This window comes from Carassius auratus, chromosome 18, assembly GCF_003368295.1.
Source record: "Carassius auratus strain Wakin chromosome 18, ASM336829v1, whole genome shotgun sequence".
In the NCBI taxonomy this organism is placed as follows: Eukaryota; Metazoa; Chordata; class Actinopteri; order Cypriniformes; family Cyprinidae; genus Carassius; species Carassius auratus.
The window spans coordinates 19,220,945-19,240,777 of NC_039260.1; the positions used below are offsets into that span (position 1 = coordinate 19,220,945).

General features: G+C 36.7%; 1 protein-coding gene across 1 annotated transcript in view; it reads right to left on the bottom strand.

The window, feature by feature from the left end:
• The window catches only part of LOC113118616 (rho GTPase-activating protein 42-like), a 110,328-nt gene that overhangs the window by 15,594 nt on the left and 74,901 nt on the right, over positions 1 to 19,833 (bottom strand). The window contains exons 5-20 of the mRNA XM_026287921.1: positions 15,719 to 15,820; positions 14,793 to 14,903; positions 12,973 to 13,077; positions 10,592 to 10,721; positions 9,805 to 9,905; positions 9,609 to 9,718; positions 5,532 to 5,610; positions 5,278 to 5,317; positions 4,869 to 4,931; positions 4,714 to 4,788; positions 4,493 to 4,577; positions 4,238 to 4,296; positions 2,481 to 2,586; positions 1,889 to 2,048; positions 1,220 to 1,370; positions 423 to 806 (exon numbers count right to left, since the gene is read on the bottom strand). Of these exons, the coding sequence (XP_026143706.1) occupies positions 423 to 806; positions 1,220 to 1,370; positions 1,889 to 2,048; positions 2,481 to 2,586; positions 4,238 to 4,296; positions 4,493 to 4,577; positions 4,714 to 4,788; positions 4,869 to 4,931; positions 5,278 to 5,317; positions 5,532 to 5,610; positions 9,609 to 9,718; positions 9,805 to 9,905; positions 10,592 to 10,721; positions 12,973 to 13,077; positions 14,793 to 14,903; positions 15,719 to 15,820 (1,861 nt within the window). The remainder of the gene's footprint in view (positions 1 to 422; positions 807 to 1,219; positions 1,371 to 1,888; positions 2,049 to 2,480; positions 2,587 to 4,237; positions 4,297 to 4,492; positions 4,578 to 4,713; positions 4,789 to 4,868; positions 4,932 to 5,277; positions 5,318 to 5,531; positions 5,611 to 9,608; positions 9,719 to 9,804; positions 9,906 to 10,591; positions 10,722 to 12,972; positions 13,078 to 14,792; positions 14,904 to 15,718; positions 15,821 to 19,833) is intronic.

The window sequence follows — 19,833 nt, forward strand, 5'->3', positions numbered from 1 at the left end:
CAACTTTTTGATGAGATACATCTATTTGTAAATCTGTAATCTGAGGGTGCAAAAAAATAAAATAAAATGGCCTTTAAAGTTGTTCAAATTAAGGCCTTAGCATTGCATTTTACTAATAATAAAAAAGTTTGGATATATTAAAAGTAGGAAATTTACAAAATAGCTTCATGGAACATGATCTTTACTTAATATCCTAATGATTTTTGGCATAAAAGAAAAATTGATCATTTTGACCCATACAATGTATTGTAGGCTATTGCTCAAAAATATACCCCAGTGTCTCATGCTCAGCAAGTCAGCATTTATTTGATCATAAAATACATTTCACTGCAAAATGTTTTTACTTTTAAACATAAAAGTAAAAATAAATTAAACTTATGTTTTAAAACTTTTAACCAGTAATGCATGTTACTGGCCCCTACCTTCTGTGATGTGTAAAGACGGGGCACTCGAGCGGTTAAGCTGCGCTGAGTTGATTCCTACTTCAGAGTGAGGAGCCTTCCTGGGTGCTGATGAAGATCTGGCAACTGCTGACTGGCAACTGTTCTTCCGACAGGAGCCGTCCCAATCCACACGGCCCACGTCCTCTCTGGAGCTGGAGTCTGGACTGCTGGTGCAGGTGGGGCCCTGGGGCTCGCTGGAGGACAGGGAGGAAGGAGTCCGCCGCAGGCCGGGGAAGGGGGGCTTGTCTTTGGCCGTTGGAGAGGAGCAGGTTTTGGAGGAGCTGTTCTGTTCTGAGGAGTGGGAGGAGAGGGAGTCCATGCTGCCGATTGGAGTGCTGCCTGAACTGCTGCTGAACGTGTCACCTGCAGGGGCAGTACGAACATGACACCTGAAAACCTCTTCAATTCAATACATTTCTTAATACAGGCACAGCTTGTGAAAATGTCACAATGTCCTGGTCACATAAATGAAAATAAAATACATTTCCAAGCCTGTTTTTTGTATTGTGAATAATTTTTTTGTGGCAATAAGGCAAATTTCCCCCAAAAGTTATCATTACCGTAATGTATTTTGGTGTTTTACTGACTGTCGACTTGGCCTTTATACAGTAAAATGTGAATGTTTCAAATTGTGTGTATATCACTCCCTCATAGTACATTTAAACACATTACATGACTTATGTTAAATTCACTGGCTTCTAACTTAAATCTAAAACCCAGAGGATGTACTCTCAGCAGTGGTGTGAAATGTGAGGATGACTGGTGGTGGGACTCACTGTCCGCGTCTGCCAGGCACATTGAGGGTGTGTAGAGGCTCTTAGGTTTGCGTGGTCCAGATGAGAGACAGATGGCTCTGGTCCTGCGAGACTCCGAACGAGACTGAGGCTGCGGCAGGGGAACATTAGGGTCCAGCGGCTGATGAAATATCTGTGAACACAAAAATAAAAGAAGAACACTAATAATACTTTTATACAGCATGGATGCATTAAACTGGTTAAAAAGGTGACAGTTAGGTCTTTTACATTGTTACAAAAGTTTTCTATTTCAAATAAATGCTACTCTTTTGAACTTTTCCATTCGTCAAAGAATCCTGGAAGAAAAAAAAATGTATCACAGTTTTCACAAAAATAACAATTTTTTTCAACGTTGATAATACTAAGAAATGTTTTCTTGAGCACTAAATCAGCATATAAGAAGGCTTTTTGAGGATCATGTGACACTGAAGACTGGAGTAATGATGTTGAAAATTCAGCTTTGCCTTCATAGGAATAAATGACATTTTAAAATATATTAGAAAGCCATTATTTTAGAACTGTAATAATATTTCACAAAAATACCTTTTTTCTGTGTTTTTTGTCTTCTGAATGCTAGTCAATATAGACATATACAGATACAGTATGAATGTATCATTTCGTATGTTGTGGATTATCTTTGCTTTCACTTGCCTTCTCAAAATTTTCTATGAGAATTTCTACCACGATGTTTTGGAATTTGATGTTCATCATGGCAGCAACGGTTTCCTCCTGTGAGCGCATAAGCGTAGGGCCAAAGATCACTCCCAGATTGGACACGGTCATCATGTTACTCTCACTGTGAGTGGACACACTGCAGAGACACACGTCAGTCAAATTCTCCAACCAATATCACACTTCAAATAATACTTAAGTTACCCCACAAAACTGATACCAAGCTAAACTTACATACAGGACCAGTAGATTGATAAATAGATTGCTTAATGCAATCTACTGTTATTTAGTGGACATTTCAATTTAGGTGGTGAAGAACATTGATCAAGTACGCCTCGATCATGGTTAAGATAGTTCCAGTCTTGTGAAGATGCCAGCACCCAAAACACAACACATGCTGGTGACCAACCATCTTACTGTATGTAAAACATTTCACTCTAAGTAAATCTACAACATATTACTTTAGACTAAGAAGAAAGTGAGCTAAGGGAGAGAAAAAGTTGCCATTTTTGAGTAAAGTTTTCCTCTCAACAGTAAATAACTGAATAGAAATATTCGTGTTCAGTCATACTTGAGTAGATGTTTAATTAATATCTCCAGCATCTCTTTGTTTTTGTCAGGTAGTTTATGCACCAGCGCGTGAACTGCACACACTCTGTAGTTCTGATCATCAGATTCTGAAAGAAAACAGACCAAATATATCATATAACACACCATCAGCACAAACTCAACACAAACGGGCAGGAGCATACGCAAAGAAACACTTTTTTTTAAATGAATGAATGAATGAATGAATGAATGACTAAATTAATGAAGACGTTTCTGGAATCATTAATAATGCTTTTAACACTGAAAATTAAAAACAAAAAAGCTAATCTAAAATAATGGTAATGTTCACAAAACAACTGAAAAAACAATGTGGGGGGTGGACACAAACAGTTTCAGTGCGAATGGCCGCTTATTCACATAGTGAACAGTAGCTAATTTTTAAAGTTAAATTACAAAATATTTTTCCAGATATAATTCCCAGATACAGGTGTCATGTTTAAAATATGAATAGTTTCAGTTCAAGCAAAGCTTGAGTGCATTCTTCTGTAATTAGCATGAAATAAACATGAATGAACATCCGAGGGCATTTTGAAAGATACACTACAACTTACTGAATGTTTAGTATCTCATCTAATCGATTTATGAGTGTTTCAGCCGCGGAAATACAGCAGATTGAAATCATTGTCGCATAACCTCAGAAAATCCATTCAGTGTCCATAAACTATTGACAAAAATGTACACTAGAGAGGAGAATTTAGCAAAAAATACATTAATTATATTTCTACTCACATAATTACACTATTTTATTAAAGTTAATATAACAATATTATAAAATTGTCTAATATGAACTTGTATACAAATCAATTGTTACATTTAACCTTAACAATAGGGTTCCCAGTATAGTTTAGTTTAGCGAAATTGAGAAAAAAATTACGTACTTAATTTCAAGCTCGTTAATTATTCCTGATTAGTTCTTACAACAGGCTGAACTCAAAAGTAAGTTGGAGTTTTAGGTTTCCTGAATAACATTTACAAAATTCACTGTATGAGTTAATGTTAGATCGTTTGCTCCGTTACGGTAGGAATGTATAGATAATATGGGGTAATGCGAAGTAATTAGCAATCGTAGGATTTATTCATGCTTTTTTATGCCAGGTTGGAGTTATACACTAATTCTCTTTCATGATGTATGGACCCCCTGAACTAGCCTTGGCCACCCCCTGGCCACCGCATGTATAACTATATCCCTCACTAAAGTTAATCTCTTACTTAGATCATACGTACAACAGTGAGCATGCACACTAAACAAAACTTCAGCGTTTCAACGACATTAAACAGAATGCCTCTGATTGGCCATTGCATTCATAGCCTCAACAGAATTGTAAGAAATTTGTTATAATGCCCATAAACATTTTTGTCCAATTTGGTGGCATTTTCCAGCCTTGCCCAGCCGGCACACTCTCCATCTACGTTATATTCAGAGAGCAAACAAATGCCAATCAACCATTTTGCGATTGCCTCGGTTTGCAAAAAGAGAAATGACTCAAAAGAATGATTAAATCACAAATGATTGTTCTATCGACAGAAATACCGGACACAAATAATAACTGCTGAAATATTTGCAGGGAAAGTTTCTAAGGTCAGTTAGAGTGCTCATGTTACACACAGTGCATACAGCCATGCACCTGCAGGCACCACTGAATATAAATATATACAGTACATAAATACGCTTTTAGTGTTTTAATGTTTAACATGCAATTTAAAAGCTTTGTAACTTACTGACAGCCGAGAGGAAGTCTGTGTGGAGCCTGTATGTCATGAGAGGCTCAGAAAGACACCTGGTGGATGGAGATGAGAATTACATCGTGTTAGCTCTTCACTCAGAAAAGCTTTTAGTTCTTTTTTAGCTCTCTCAAACTGAGAAAGGTACATTTCTAGTGTAATTTTCCTGAATGTAGAGTTCCCACTAGCGTTTTGAATCTCCATTAGAAGTAATAACATCAGCCTGTAGAAAACCCTGAGGAACACACTAACCGGAGGTAATTCTTGAGACCGCTGGTGATGGTCTTGTTGTCCCAGGTATCTGGGTCGAGATCCATATCTGATGCCGCTTTGTGTGCTGTAAGACACAACCAGGAACATGTGCAACATTATTTGTGTGCAAATGCTGGGGTGATACATAAAGGTGTCTGATAAACCAACTGTTAATCCAAAATGAAAGCAATGTATAATTTTTATAGACTGAAGTAACTTACAGAAGACTGTGGTCATGAGTTTCTGAACTTTTGAGTTTATTCCACCGACTCTGTACAAACCCATAGTGTTGAGTCCTGTTGAGAGGAGAACATATACAGTACATAAAAACAAGAAAAATATCCTGTACATCAGATAAGAGGAAATCAGTACTCACCTCTCACCTCCACCAGCTGTATACACTTCCTCACAAAATTAAAGCCAGCTTCATTTAAATACGCTACAAAAGACAGGTGAAAAGAAACAACATGTTCAATAGATTTAGCTTGTGTCACACTCTGGGGGATACGGCTTACTCCGGTTGTGCTAAATGTAACGCGATTGACCTTGTAAAAGGAAATGAGAGAGCAGAGACACACAAAGGGTGTAGTGAATAAGGGAAACAGAACCCATTATCTGAACGAGCGTTTGTTAAACACAGTAAATCTGATGAGAGCATGTGAGGTCAGACGTACAACACAAAGCTCACTCCGACTGAAACGAAAACAAATAGGCATGACGTAATATAAAATCAAAGGAAATTAATTAATAACACTGTGGCTATGTTTAAAGACTTTAATACTTACTCTCCTCTTTCTTGCTCAGAATAGCAGGAAGGTTGTAGATCTGAAAGAGAGAAATACATTATACAGTATATTATATTAAGTGAATCAAGAATTACTTGTTGAGCAATGATATTTCAGATAAATGACGTATAGATTTTCACATGTTCTGACAAAAAGACTTGAGCTTGAGGATCTTCTGAAGCAATACAGAAGCAAATGATGACAACTATTTCAAGATTGTATTAAATCAGGCAAAAATGAGCTTCAGGACTCACCGGCTCTTTGCCATCCATAGCTTCCAGCCAGAGTCTCCTGTTGGACTCAGACAGCGCTTGTAGAGTGATAATGCCATGCCTGAAGACAACACAGCACTTTAAAGTCTGACATGCTCTAGACATGCTAAATCTCTTCCTCATCTGCATCTACTCATCTAATATAGTTCCTGAGCCTTTGGAGAAACTGAAGCATTAACGGATTTAGACCCAAATGAAATGTTGCCACATCCATTACAATTCACCCCAAAATGAAAATTGTGTCATCATTTACTCATCCTGATGTCTTTTCAAATTTGTACGACTTTCTTTCCTCTGTGAATTATAAAAGAAAAAGTTGAGTTTTTACGGATTTTTGTGTTTCACAGTTATACTCTCGGGGGTGTTATTACACATCTTTTAAACGAGTACAAAATCTCCCATACAAAAACATACATGATGGATGAATGAGCGATCTCTTATGTAAACAGAATCATATGAAAAATCATGCGATCATCAGGAATGCACAGCATATAAATGAAAATTGCATAATTTTACAGATTAAAATGCTGATCCAGAAAGTGGTACATGTCTGTGCAAGCTTTGGAGGTATTGATGGAAGTGATTTACTGGATTTATGCTTTGATAATCGTCCTGAATATTATCCAGATGCAGTTTTTGATAAAACTTTTTGCTCAAAAATATGCATTTTTAAGAAATAAAATGTTTTATGTTGATAAAAAAAATGTTTTAAGCTAGAATAAAACAGGTTGTTTTGTTTAAAAGTAGAGGCTCTGATCTTTATTTTGGTGTATTGCATATTCAAAATATTCATACAGCAAAATATACTAGAGGCCATCAAATTTGAGTGAAAATCTTCAAAATCACTAGTGGTGGCTGGCAACTTTTTTCAAAAATGCTGGCGGGGAAAGAGTTAATTGAAACACAAAGAATCAAACTGCTCTTTTCCACAGAATATAATACACAGAAAACGCAAAACCTATATTTAAGACTTATGGTTTTGGAATATATCATATATGAGCATACTTGTGTCTCATTTTTAGAGCTTGACAGCTCTTGGTTATGGTATGCTGTTGTTGTATGGAAAAGAGCAGCATGAACATTCTTCAAAACATCTCCTTTCGTGTTTCATGGAAAAAAAGAAAGCCATATGAGTTTGAAATGACATCATTCATTTGAGGGTTTGAACTAAAATCAAAAGTGATATCTTAAAAGCCTTTCAATTTCCCAACCTCAGTAACACTAACACACTTGTGAGAAAAAAAAAAACAAACACATGAAAGTATAATCCTTCTACTCCTAAAACTACTTAATTTACACAAGCATCAATTTATCTATATTCTGTAGTTGCACTCTGAGATTAACACCATTTAAAATCACAAGGACCAATTAATCCACCCTTCAACATTTCCCATGGATCTTCACACATGATTTGACAGCATTTGCGGTAACCGTAACTGTAAGGTGAAAGTTAGAGGGAGCTCATAGCCATTAAAACGCTCCTCGCTGCAGATACAGCCATGCCTGTGCAACAGCTGTCACTAATATCTGTGCATGGATGAACCAGCTATACGCTCAGCTATGCTTTGATTATTATCCTGCTTGTTAAGGCAAGCACGCGGCAGTGCAGTTTAAAGCTAATGGTAGGTGTGTTTTCTGAGAGGAGATTTTTGTACATGAGTGTATAATAGCATTTATAATGTTAAAATGTAAAATTAAATCATAAGGTGTAAAATCTTACAATGAAAACAATCAAAATCAAACACAAGTAACTAAATATTACCGTATTTTCCGGGCTATAAGTCGCACATTTATTCATAGTTTGGCTGGTCCTGCGACTTATAGTCAGGTGCGACTTATTTATAAAAATTAATTTGACATGAACTGAGAGAAATGAACCAAGAGAAAACATTACCGTCTCCAGCCGCTAGAGGGCGCTCTATGCAGCATAGAGCGCCCTCTCGTGGCTGGAGACGGTAATGTTTTCTCTTGGTTCTTGGTTCTAGATAAATGCGAGTCGTATACGTCGTATACTCATGTACGACTTATAGTCCGAAAAATATGGTAAATAAATATATTTAATTAATAATTTAATATCTTTATATCTCTGGAGGTACTTGGGGTAAATATTTTATGTCAAAATCAAGGTTTGGCTGACAAAATAAATAATAATAATAATAATAATAATAGTGCTTTCTCTGTGAAGGAAACATGCAATTTTGCATAAAATTTGACAACAAATAGACATGTCAGAAGGAAAACTACGTTTTAGAACTTTGCAATGGATGATGCCATAAAAGGCCTTTTGGACAGGCAGCTCACTATATTTTTCTATTTTTGAATGTTTCCTCTCCATCTTGTCTAACTGTAGCCTGGTGTAGACATAGTTAATGCTGATTTGATGTTGTGATGTTTGCTCCTTGATGTCAAGTGATAATGTGATTTCCAGATCAAAAATCACTCAGCCAGTGAAATCAAATCAAACCGTTATCCCACCAATTATAGGTGCACGGAATGTGTTGGATTTTCAACATGCAATCCTTTAAAACCATCGGAGTGAGAAATGAGCTTTGATCAGCGTGGGGTTTTAAATGCATGAGATCACAAGCAGCACACATGCGCTTCAACATGCTTCATGGCTGGTCACATACCGGGCTTTACAGAAATATTGCAGTGGTCTGAAAAGAGATCCACGATAGATGGTATTTCTAGATTGAAATAAACACAGAGAAGGGACAAGGGAAATGGGCACATACAGCACAAGGTAAACTGTCAGAAAAACAAAAGCGCAACCTTACACTAGGTGGCAAAGTACACGAACACACAAAAAGTTACAGTTGCTACTTTGCGACACACAGATCTGATGGACTGAATGTAAGTAGAATGTGCATGTTTCAATACGTGTGCGCAAATGCTTACATACATATACTGTAAATAAATATTTGCCACCTAATATCGTAAGACTGTGCCATGCCGGCAGATGTAAGTAAAAAAAAAAGACAAGATTATACAGTCAAAATATACTGAAGACAGATAATATAGTGTGAAATAAAAGACACAAGAAGCATGCAGAAAACAATAATTCAGGCCACTCTTAAAACAAGAAGTTCATATTTGAGAAACAGAAGCTATAGCACATGTTAAAAAGAGGTAGGAATTCATCCAAAAATGAACATTTGGTATTCATTTACTCTCCCTAAAGTGGTTACAAACCTGTGTGAGACTTGTAAAACACAAAAAGTGAATTTGCATAAAATGTTTACGCAGTTCTTTTCTATACAAAGAAAATATAAAATAAATTGTAAAATAAAATTTTTTTTTCGAGAATAAAGTCGAAATGTTTTGAGATTAAAGTCGAAATTTTTCGAGAATAAAGTCGAAATGTTTTGAGATTAAAGTCGAAATGTTTTGAGAATAAAGTCGAAATATTTTGAGAATAAAGATGAAATGTTTCGAGAATTTAATATTTTGAGAGTACAGCCTATATTATGCCTGCAAATGACCCAGATTGAGAGCACCAGAAGTTGCATCTTAAAATCAAGAATATGATATTTATTAACAGACTGAACAGGAACTACTTTTAATCTTAACATCAGCTCACACTCCCAGTCGACATAAAAGCTCTCTTATTTAAACCTATTTAATACAAATATACAGTAGATAAGATTATTAGCAGAAATCATACCATGGGTCATATTCGCAGGGACAGTATGCTTGTCTTCAGTTGCTTTTGTTATTTGTATAGTGTGCCAGCAACCCCATAGAAAAAAGTTTTGTGCTTTTGGTACTTATTCAATAAAAAAGTCTCAGCTTTCAAAATCTGTTTCATAGCGGAAAACAAACTGTGTGTCTCACTAGGGCTGCAGAATTGATCAAATTTCGAATCGCGATTACAGTTATGGGTTTTTCCTATTATTTTAATTTTAGTATAACATTATAATACCAGACAGACAGTCCCACAGGTTCATAACATCATGAGAGTGAATAACAGACGACAATATGTAAATGTTTGGGTGAAATATTTCTCAGGGAGTGTTAAAGATTTAAAACACCTGTACTGTCTTCAGTGCAGATACCCACCTTTCAACCACCTCAATATCAAAACAGAAGCGCTTATCAATCGAGTCAGTCTTCCTCCTGATGCAGGACTTCAGTCTGAACTTCTCTGTGGGATTCGACAGGACACCGTTCTGTGAAAAGAGAGACAGATAGAGAGGATCTGATGCAAACAGCAGCTCTGTTCCTACAGATCACTCAAACATGAGTATCTTTCTACCTGTTTAGCTGTGGGTTTTGCCTCTGTGTTGCACATGCTGAAGGAGTTGCTGCCTTTTTCGTATGTACAATAATGTCTTGTCCATGCACAACCCAAAGGACCTGAAACACACACCAGATGTGCATAAGTGATATTCTTGCTTGGCAAAACATTGTCAGTTGCAGCTCCCATGCTCTAAAAATTGAATAAATAAATGAATATTTATCCCCTCACCAAATAATACAAATTGTACTTTACAAACAATAAAATACATTTACAATAACACAATATATTATAGATATGCAAACAAATAATACATTACAACAAACTCAGTTTTCCTATTTTAAATTGTTAAAGCACCTAGAAATAGCTTATATACAGTATATATACAGATTTATAGAATAATTTGGAATATTTTTTTCAAATGTTTAATTGTTTTTTAATTTAATATGTATTTATACCTTTTATTTATTTACTGTGACCATATAGTATGCTTGGATTTTAAAGTCTATTATTTTCAAAAATTAGATTATACAATATGTTGTTTTTTGAACTAACTGTGTATTGTGTATCCATCCACCAGAGGGCAATGTTTCCTTTCCTAGACCAGGTCATTCACCGTCTTATCTGAAATTCTATAATCTAATTCTAATGTAATCTAACTGTTTACATGTGGAGAGCAATTTCATCCTGGCATTTCCTCTGCACCATGAAGGAACAGGAAAAACACAGGATAAGACCAAAGTGAGGTCACTTAAGGAAGATTCTGTTTGTTCATTCTTAGTGTCTGAAAGCTTGTAACACTCACGTTTCTCCTGGACATAGAGGTAGCCTTCCATTGTCCACTGGCCTGGGGGCTTCTGGTCTTGATCTGCAGATCGAACTCTGTTCATCAGCTTCTCTACTTCTTGCTTGGTGCTCAGAAAGTTGTTTCTTGTCTTCATCCAACAAACAAAAACACATGTACACAAACAAGCAACTGCCATTTTAGAATAGCCAATTATATTTAATTACATTTAAAACCAGACACAAGTATATAGTAATAGACATTTACAGCGTACCGACATGCATAGGAAAGAGGAGCTTTGTTGCAAAAGATAGTGATTTTACCATAGTGCATGATTCATAATACACTGATAAAACACCGCAATTAGTAGCAAGTTAAAATCATGTGGTTGCTTCAGTTTTTTTTGCTTGCTAACTCAATCGGGTTAGGTTAGTGTAGGCATTACTTCTAAAAGTGATAGAGCATTAAAATGTTAGCGCCACTCATCACACATTTCAATTCCATACTACCACTTTTATGTACAAAAACCAGCATAATAAAACAATGCCAGATTCATGTTCATCTGTTTTGGATAAAACTGAATGCTATTTTAGTGAAATTTTTCTATGATACTTCTTTTTTATTTCTTCCAAAATTAAGTATTTTTAAGCATAATCATTGGTACGGAAAAATTATTTTGTGTGTGTACACGCACACACAATCAACTTTAGGACTTGTTTCTTAGTGTCTTCAAATGAACATCATCTTTGTTTATTTGTAAAACTTGAAGCATGCTCTCTTCAAAACAAATTCTCATCAAAATTCAATAGTTTTAGGTAGTTATGGGAAAAGAAATCATCTTTTTCATTTGCCATAAATTACACCATTTTGGAAGAATGACCTGAAATCACATTCGAGTAATGCAGCTGCCATCTAACAGAGGACAATGCTTTTAAAATAGCAGAAAGACCGAAAAGCATTTTCCTCGGACAGATTGCTATTGCTTGTGTTGGTTTGAAAGTGAAATCTCATTGCAGAGTTAGAAGCCGTGACCCAAACGGCTATGAAATGAATCAAAAAGCAAAAATTGATTTGAAAATTGGACAAAAAGATAAAATCACAGATGACACTTGACAATACTTGATTCTGATTGGTCAGTCACAATATTAAAGGATCTAATGTTTCCTGATAACGACTGACGTCAATAGCATGCTGTATAACAGACAACTTCTGGTATCTGAAGCTGACACTGCTTTTATCTCACATAACAACACAGACTCATAATCTCTCGTTCTATTCAGATACAAACAGGGCAATTGTTTTGTGCCATTTAGCATTTGTATTGAAAATTAAGTGAGCAATAATAGTACTGTTATACTGCTCTCCTAGTTGCCAGAATGATTGTTTTGTGCACTGTAATGGATTTTAAACCATTTTCAACTCAAAATCAATATTTCATGTCTAGGTAATTATTTATTTGGTGAAAAGTCATGAAATAAGTAGTTTGTTTTGGCTCTGGAACTGTTTTCTTTGTGGAAGCTTAACAAATGAGCTAATAAAATATTTCAACTCAAATCAATATTTCGTTTCCAATTATTTACTTATGCTGCAAGTAGCTACATAATAAGCTGGATAATATATATATACAGCTGGTTGTTATCGCAAAATAAACCCCTCCGGGTGATAAAAGATCTGTCCTGATCAGCCATTCCAGGTTTTTTTTTTTTTTTAACAACCAGCTGGATATGCTTCAGCCTTGACTTAAGGTACACCTAGCCATGAATTATCATACTGTATATACAGTTTATATTCATATATTTATGTATATACCAAGTGCATTCAAATTGTCTTCCACAGTTTGTTGAAAAGAAATTCAAAGAAATGGCTTCATATCCTTCTTTTGTCCTCTGCAGTACTTACATCTCAGGCAAATCCTTCACTGTGAATTATCAATGCCACTCCTACAATAGAAAAGGTGCTTGTCCTGCGGTAGTGAAATACTGCTAAAGCTAATGTCTCACGCTTTCGCGGCAGCATTATTTCAGCGCATTTATGCCGCAGTGCTGACAGAGTGCTGCCGTACAGGTCTTTTGTGCTTTAGAACAAGATGACATTTTGTGTCACCACATCAGCTTTGAGTTTACAGTGACAGTCAGAGGTTAAAGGTCACAGAACCCAGACACAGAGATGCTGACAAGCAGCAGGAAGTGGTTTATTAAAGTCCAATATCGATCAAAGACAAACAGGGCATGCAAACAGAGGGCAAAGTGGATGCAAAACTTTTTTATATGTGCCAGGCATTACTTCATGTGGCTTTATACATATTTTCAAAAGTAAAAACACTTTTTTTCGATCAAAAGGAGGCTACAGTAATTGAAAAAGTGAAAGAGAAGCTGGATGACTCACAAGAGATCTGTACTTACATTCTGCAGGTTGAACTGTAGCTGTTGTTTGTAGGGCTCAAATTCGTGGGCCAGCTCATAACCCTCATGGTAGAATGTGAACAGACCCTGTAGGAAGGCCAAGAGCTGCAACCCCAGGAAGATAGAAATACAGCAAGATGTAAAGAAGTTTCCATCATATGCTTGTTGCACAACATATCCATCTGATCCATCTTAATTTTGTGAAATGTGTGAAAATGTACACTCACTTGCCCAATAAAACCCCCATGTTTAATTTTATATGGAGCGGGTCGCCTCATGGGGGCAAGCCATGCTGAGATCACACGACAAGCCAAATACTACTTGCTTTATCTTTGTAAATCTTTCTATTATTGGATATTTTTGCTGACAAATATAAATGAATACAGTATAGTAGGTAATTGAAAATGTTTCTACAGTATATCCACACCACTAGGTGTCAGTCTTAGGGAAGGGTAGAAATCATACCATCTGATTTTTGAGAAAGAAATAAAAACCCTACAATCTCAAATTATTAAAAAGACATTTACTTAATATACTAAATTAATAACTGAATAACTGAAAAAAAAATAAATTTGTTGTTGCACAGACCTGATGTAGCCACATTGTAAAGAATACATTTTCTAATCTGTATGTAAAAATTGTTTCCGGCTCATGTTTTACAAGAAAACACCAGTCCTTCTATTTCAAAATTCCACGCTTAAATCAATGTGTTACTTGATATTTTTTGAAATTATTTGTGACATTTAAAAGCAATTTCTGAGTGAAAATGGTTTCAAAGTCATTTTCTTCAGTGTACGGTGAGCTATGACTAATGTTCCATCTATTAATCATTACAGTTACCCCAGCTCTTTTATACTCGAGGCCTGTGCAAAGATTTGACTTTCTGATAGTGACTTAGATAGCAGAAGACTTCAAAGATGCTGATGTCACACCCCGAAACTCGAGAGCAGACCATACTGCGGTGCTTCTGGGAGATTAACAGCATTGTTTTTTCCAACGCCAGGTGATAAACACTGGATGCTCCTCTAAATCTATACCTCACATTCTCTGGCTCACTTTACTGCTCACACTTTTGCATATAAATATGCTTAATGCAGAAACGAGTCATGCAAATTCTGTGCACTGATGTAATATGTGAGGTCCAGCTGTTGTGTATTTCACGCGATCTGTCTGCTGAGCGGAGATTTAGATGCTAAACATGAAAAGAGCTAAAAATAACTTTCAGTTATTTTTTTTTCTTTAAGAGGAAGGAACAATTTGGCTTCAGTTTCAGCAATAATTTCAGATTTTCATTTCCGTTTGGATTGAATTTCAATTGATATTTTTTACTGACCAAGTCGAGTTAGGTTCACCCAAATAGGTCTCACTGTTGTTGTTTTTTTTTTTTTTGCTATTCCGTGGAATTCAATGGCAACCAAAACTGTTTGGTTAGCAACATCCTTCAAAATACCTTGTCTTCAACAGATGAAGAAAGTCATACAGGTTTGGAACCATATGATGGTGAATTATTTGGGAGAACTGTACCTTTAATAGCAGCTCAGGGGTATTGTGGGACAGGAAATGAGAGCTGAGGTTTGTAATTTGGCATGATAAGTCAGTGAGATTATGACTCCAGTGGTCATAAACTGTCCATTACTTCCTGTAAGCTACAAAACCATTAACTGACCAGATGGCTTGATTCTTATTGCAGCACACTGCATGATGGGCATCGGATTTATTTTGCAGGATACACATTTGTCTATACGTTTTGTGGTTGTGTGTTAGAGTGTGTATTTGTGTCTAAATATAAGAGGGAATTTAATGTATCACAAAGATCTTACCGGCTCAACAAATTCAAATTTCTTCTTCTCTTGAACCTCCTGGATTTTGAAGACGTATGCTAGAGAGGCGTCATAAAAGAGCTGCCTTTCCTTATCAATCTGAGCGTCAGCCTGCGAACGAACAAAGAGCACTGTTACCCTCGAGATGGACGGAAAGTTATGGCTGCCAGGCTTGTTTGCTCAATTGGACGTGTTTGGGCTTTGGTTAATGGATACATGTGAGAATTTCTGGCTCGGCTTTGTGGGAATCTGTGTAACAACAAGCTAAACAAGCGCGACTGAACAGCACGAAAGAAAAAAGCAGGAAGTGGAGCTTTTAAACGCTTGTTTTTTAAAAGGATTAGTCATCCAAAAATGGAAATGCTGTCATTATTTACTCATCCCCAAGTTGTTCCAGACCCATGTCTTTCTTTCTTCTATAAAACGCAAAAGGAAAATTCAAGCTTTCAAGTTGCAAAAAGAACACTAAGTACTATAAAAGTAGTTCACATGTCTCATGTGTCATTATTAATTGGTTCCCAGACATTATAATTGCACAGAAAGAGCAGAATATACATTATTTAAATTATCCTTTTATGTTTAACAAAAGAAACAAGTCATGCAGTTTTTGAATGACATGAAGCATACATTTTTAAATAATTACATTACCACCAATGCTGCCATTAAACAAATAGAATATTATTGTAAGATATGTACATCAACGCATGTGCTAATGGTTTCGGTTATCAAGAAAAATGAAACAGAATATTGAATGGTTGTCTTTCTTGCATATATTTAACCATTTAAACTTGATTGCATCTAGTGCACTGCCTCAGAACTAAGACTAAAACCTAAACCTGACTTCACTGGAATTGTTTTGATGCCATGTAAGCACTGGTATTTCCTTCAGAAAATACAAATCTAGCCTTATCTGTTGAACGATTCACCTCTTGGAGAGCGGATTCTTTTTTTCTGGTCGACAGGTTCAGATGTTTTTCCAGTGAGGAGTAGTACTTTTCCGCCTCCTTGTCAAATTTCTTCTTCCCCTCCTATGGAAAACAAACGGTCACAGGCATTATATTAGCATATTTAAATAAGATCAAAGTCAGCTGCGAAACTGTAGAATTGCCAGAGATGTCAATTACCCAAAACTACTGAACAATGGTTAACAAATAATACAAAAGTCGTCAAAAGAGAATTAAGTCGGTCACACAGGTGTTCTATCAGAGCAACAACAGAATCACATTAACTATGAACATGACAACAACATAGTGTGCCTGTGATCTTCCTGTCAGACCATTAGGTGGCGCTCTAATGCTTTCTCACACAAACCCACTCCTGTCTCCCAATGAGATATACAGTTCCTACTATAGAAACCGTTTAGCCCATAATTGATACACTGCAAATAAATAAATATATTGTTAATGAAATGAAATGACATAATCCAAGCATAAAGATGATTCTATATTATATCATGCATAGTTACAAGATGAGATGAATCTTTTTCCGTTCTCAGCAGACAGAGAAGAGCCAATCACGCAAAACTCTTGAAAATATACACAATCGCATTCACTGGCATTTGAATGCAGCTCTGAAATATCATCTAAAGTCTGCGGGTCAGTTATTATTAAGATTACATTCCCTGACAGATGCGTTTGCTGACTCATTAATGGCACAAGTAGTACATCATGTACCCTCTGATAGACAGACTTCTGTGGAAATGCAGTAAAGATAAAAATAAAAGTTAAAAAAACAACCAAAGATGTTCTAAAGTTTGAGCCAAGTGAATCAAATTACAGGAAGACAAACTCACAAAGCATGCTCAGTGTCATGGGTATTAAAAGTCAAGTTGGTAGTTGTTGTTTTGTCATAATACAGTGACTTTCAAAAGGCCGTCGATGCAGAAATACTGTTTTGGCAGTACAATAGTATAGTTACACCATTGACCAACAGGGTATAACTGGACCATGACACCCTGCTAAACCTCCTGAAACTGCCTCCGAGAGTTGCATATATACGTCCAAATCCAATGATCATGTGACATCTTGTCTACTGAGATACCCTCATCAGATTTTTGTAAATGTAGTAATCAAATATTCACTTAGTTATCACCAAAACTATCTCTATTTTATTGTAGATCATTAAGAAACCACACGACTGTGGTCATGGACTTCATACTGACACCTATCAGCACGGAGGCACCACTGCACAAAACTACACTTATACCCGATGCACTTTTTATAGGCTAGCTTTAGATGACGAGTAACAGATGTGAATGATGAAGAGGAGAGTTCTGAATTTAAAATTCAGACATCCATCTGCTTCTTCCATTCCCGGTCACAACTCACAAGATAACTAACTTCACGAGAGGAGATTTCCACACAAGAGAATCCACAACACTGAACCCATCAAAAGGCCCTGACTCCATTCAGTCTGTTTTCACACCTGAGTTGTCTTGCCTGAGGCCTTTCACGCAGCGATGCAGCATGTGGATTCTACAGTTATCGCTATATTCAAAGGTCATATGTAAATTTTAAAGTGCTCTATTTCTTTGCAGCAGCTCAAGTGCTGTTCTGAGTGGGAGCATGGGAAATGACAGAGGATTCTGTTGGACCGCTGTCATAACACGCAAGCTGGTTTGTTTGAGGGCCAGGGTTAATGCATGAGCTCCAAATATGTGATCCCAATAATTTTTTAAGCACCTCAATACAATTACAAGCACATTTTCTGAAGAAAAGATATTCAGAGAAACATGCATCTTGAGCACAGTATACAGCGAAAACAACATATTATGAAAACTGCTGTAGTTGTAGTTATAGAAAGTAGGGCTGCACGATGTGTCGTTTAAGCATCGAAATCGCGATGTACGAATCCACGATAGTCACATCGCAGGATGTGCGATGTAGGCTGTCTTAGTTGATCTGTTATTCATTAACTGTACGGGCCAGCTTCTCCCCGGCCCTTGACGAATGTGATTCGCAGATTAATCGTACAGCTTAACCATCATAGAGTGAAAGTGTATTATTGACAGGACTGAAAAACACATGCAAGTTTAACAGGGCAGAGAGAGAGAGAGCGCGAGAGAGGCAGAAAGAGAGAGCGTGCGCGAGAAAGACAGAGAGAGAGAGCGCGCACGAGAGAGACAGAGAGCGCGCGAGAGAGAAAGAGAAAGAGAGAGCGCTCGAGAGAGAAAGAGAAAGAGAGAGCGCGCGAGAGAGAGACAGAGAGAGAGAGCGCGCACGAGAGAGACAGAGAGCGCGCGAGAGAGAAAGAGAAAGAGAGAGCGCGCGAGAGAGAGACAGAGAGCGCGCGAGAGAGAAAGAGAAAGAGAGAGCGCGCGAGAGAGAGACAGAGAGAGAGAGCGTGTGCGAGAGAGACAGAGAGAGAGAGCGCGCACGAGAGAGACAGAGAGCGCGCGAGAGAGAAAGAGAAAGAGAGAGCGCGCGAGAGAGAGACAGAGAGAGAGAGCGTGTGCGAGAGAGACAGAGAGAGAGCGCGCGTGCGAGAGAGACAGATAGAGCGCGCGCGCGAGAGAGAGAGATAGAGAGAGAGCGAGCCGTCTTCAAACAACACGAGCGCTGTCTTGCTCTCTCTCCCTCACGCATATTAATCAATTGACACAATGGTGTCGATGTTTAAATCATTTAAAATGAGAATGTAAGTATGCTCACCCCATTTTTGTTTGTAAGAAAAAATATCGCAATATATATCGCAGAAAAAGAAAATATCGCAATGTCATTTTTTCCCAATATCGTGCAGCCCTAATAGAAAGTCATGCATTGAAAGGAAACTACTAGTAAAACTTGAGCTTGTTTGTGTTTTCAATCCCATGGTCCCTTCATTAACCCTTGACTCCATATAACGGCTACTAATATGATGTAGCTAAACAGTGCGCTTGAACAATCTCACCACCACACAATGTCAGAGACTAAATAATAACAGTCCTGCATCTACCGCATTTCCAAATTCCTGACAACAATCAATAAATAATTTCAAGTCCTCTTTTATGTCCAGAAAAAGAGAGAAAATTGTTTCAGAGGAAACTGTAGTGTCTATATATGACTCTAAATGGCATAGGAGTTAAATAATAAAACATTATATAAATACATTAGAAAGTGTCTTGACAACCAATACATTTCCCCTCGGGTTTGTTTGCTTTATATGAGAGGGTGACAGAGGAATACAATATACTGGATCTTTTGGCTTGATGACATTCTTTTTGTGATATTAATACCACAAAAACTTGACTGAATGAAACGCAGATTCTCTCTCTCCAACACAAAGATGCTGAGAGAGGGATAATCAGAGACAGGGGAAAATGGGTGAATTAACTAGCTTGAAATGTATTGGTATTGCCCCATTATTGTCTTAAATCAATGGGATAATTCACTATAACCACTCACAATAGATGTTAAAAAGCTTCAAAACAACCCAAAGAAACAAGGCAGAGGCTCACACGAAATCTCTACAGAATTCATTCCTGTTTATTTATTCCGACCATGATGGAGAATTTGATAAGAATTCATGCCATAAAAAAGACTGTAATACTAAAACGTCTACAAATAACTTCGGAGCTTGTTTATAAGTAGGTCCATGCAGTATCTGCATTCAGAATCTAGATGAAAAAGTGGAAGTCTGCAAAACTGATTTGAATAGAATGAAATGTGTTACAGAGAAACAGAGTACAATGCAAAAAGTTGTAACCTACAATTGTAACATTAAATATACTGTATATTTCTACCTTTCTACATTTTATAGGCTAGCTTTAGATGAAGAGTAACAGATGTGAATGATACCTGATTTAACCCATATAAAGGTTTAATTTTTTTTCTTTTTTTTTCTTTATTTAATGCATTTAGGTTGATTTAGCTATATTAAATAATATTTTTGACTTCAATTTAAACTTGGTTAATTACCTGTCACCATTTTTTGGTTACCATTTTCTTCAGTGTATCAAAGGAAAATAGAAATACATAATCTTACAAATTGAAAATTAAGATGTATTTTAAATGTTTTAATGATGTGCAGTCACCTGAGATGAAAAATCATGCCAGCAACCTTG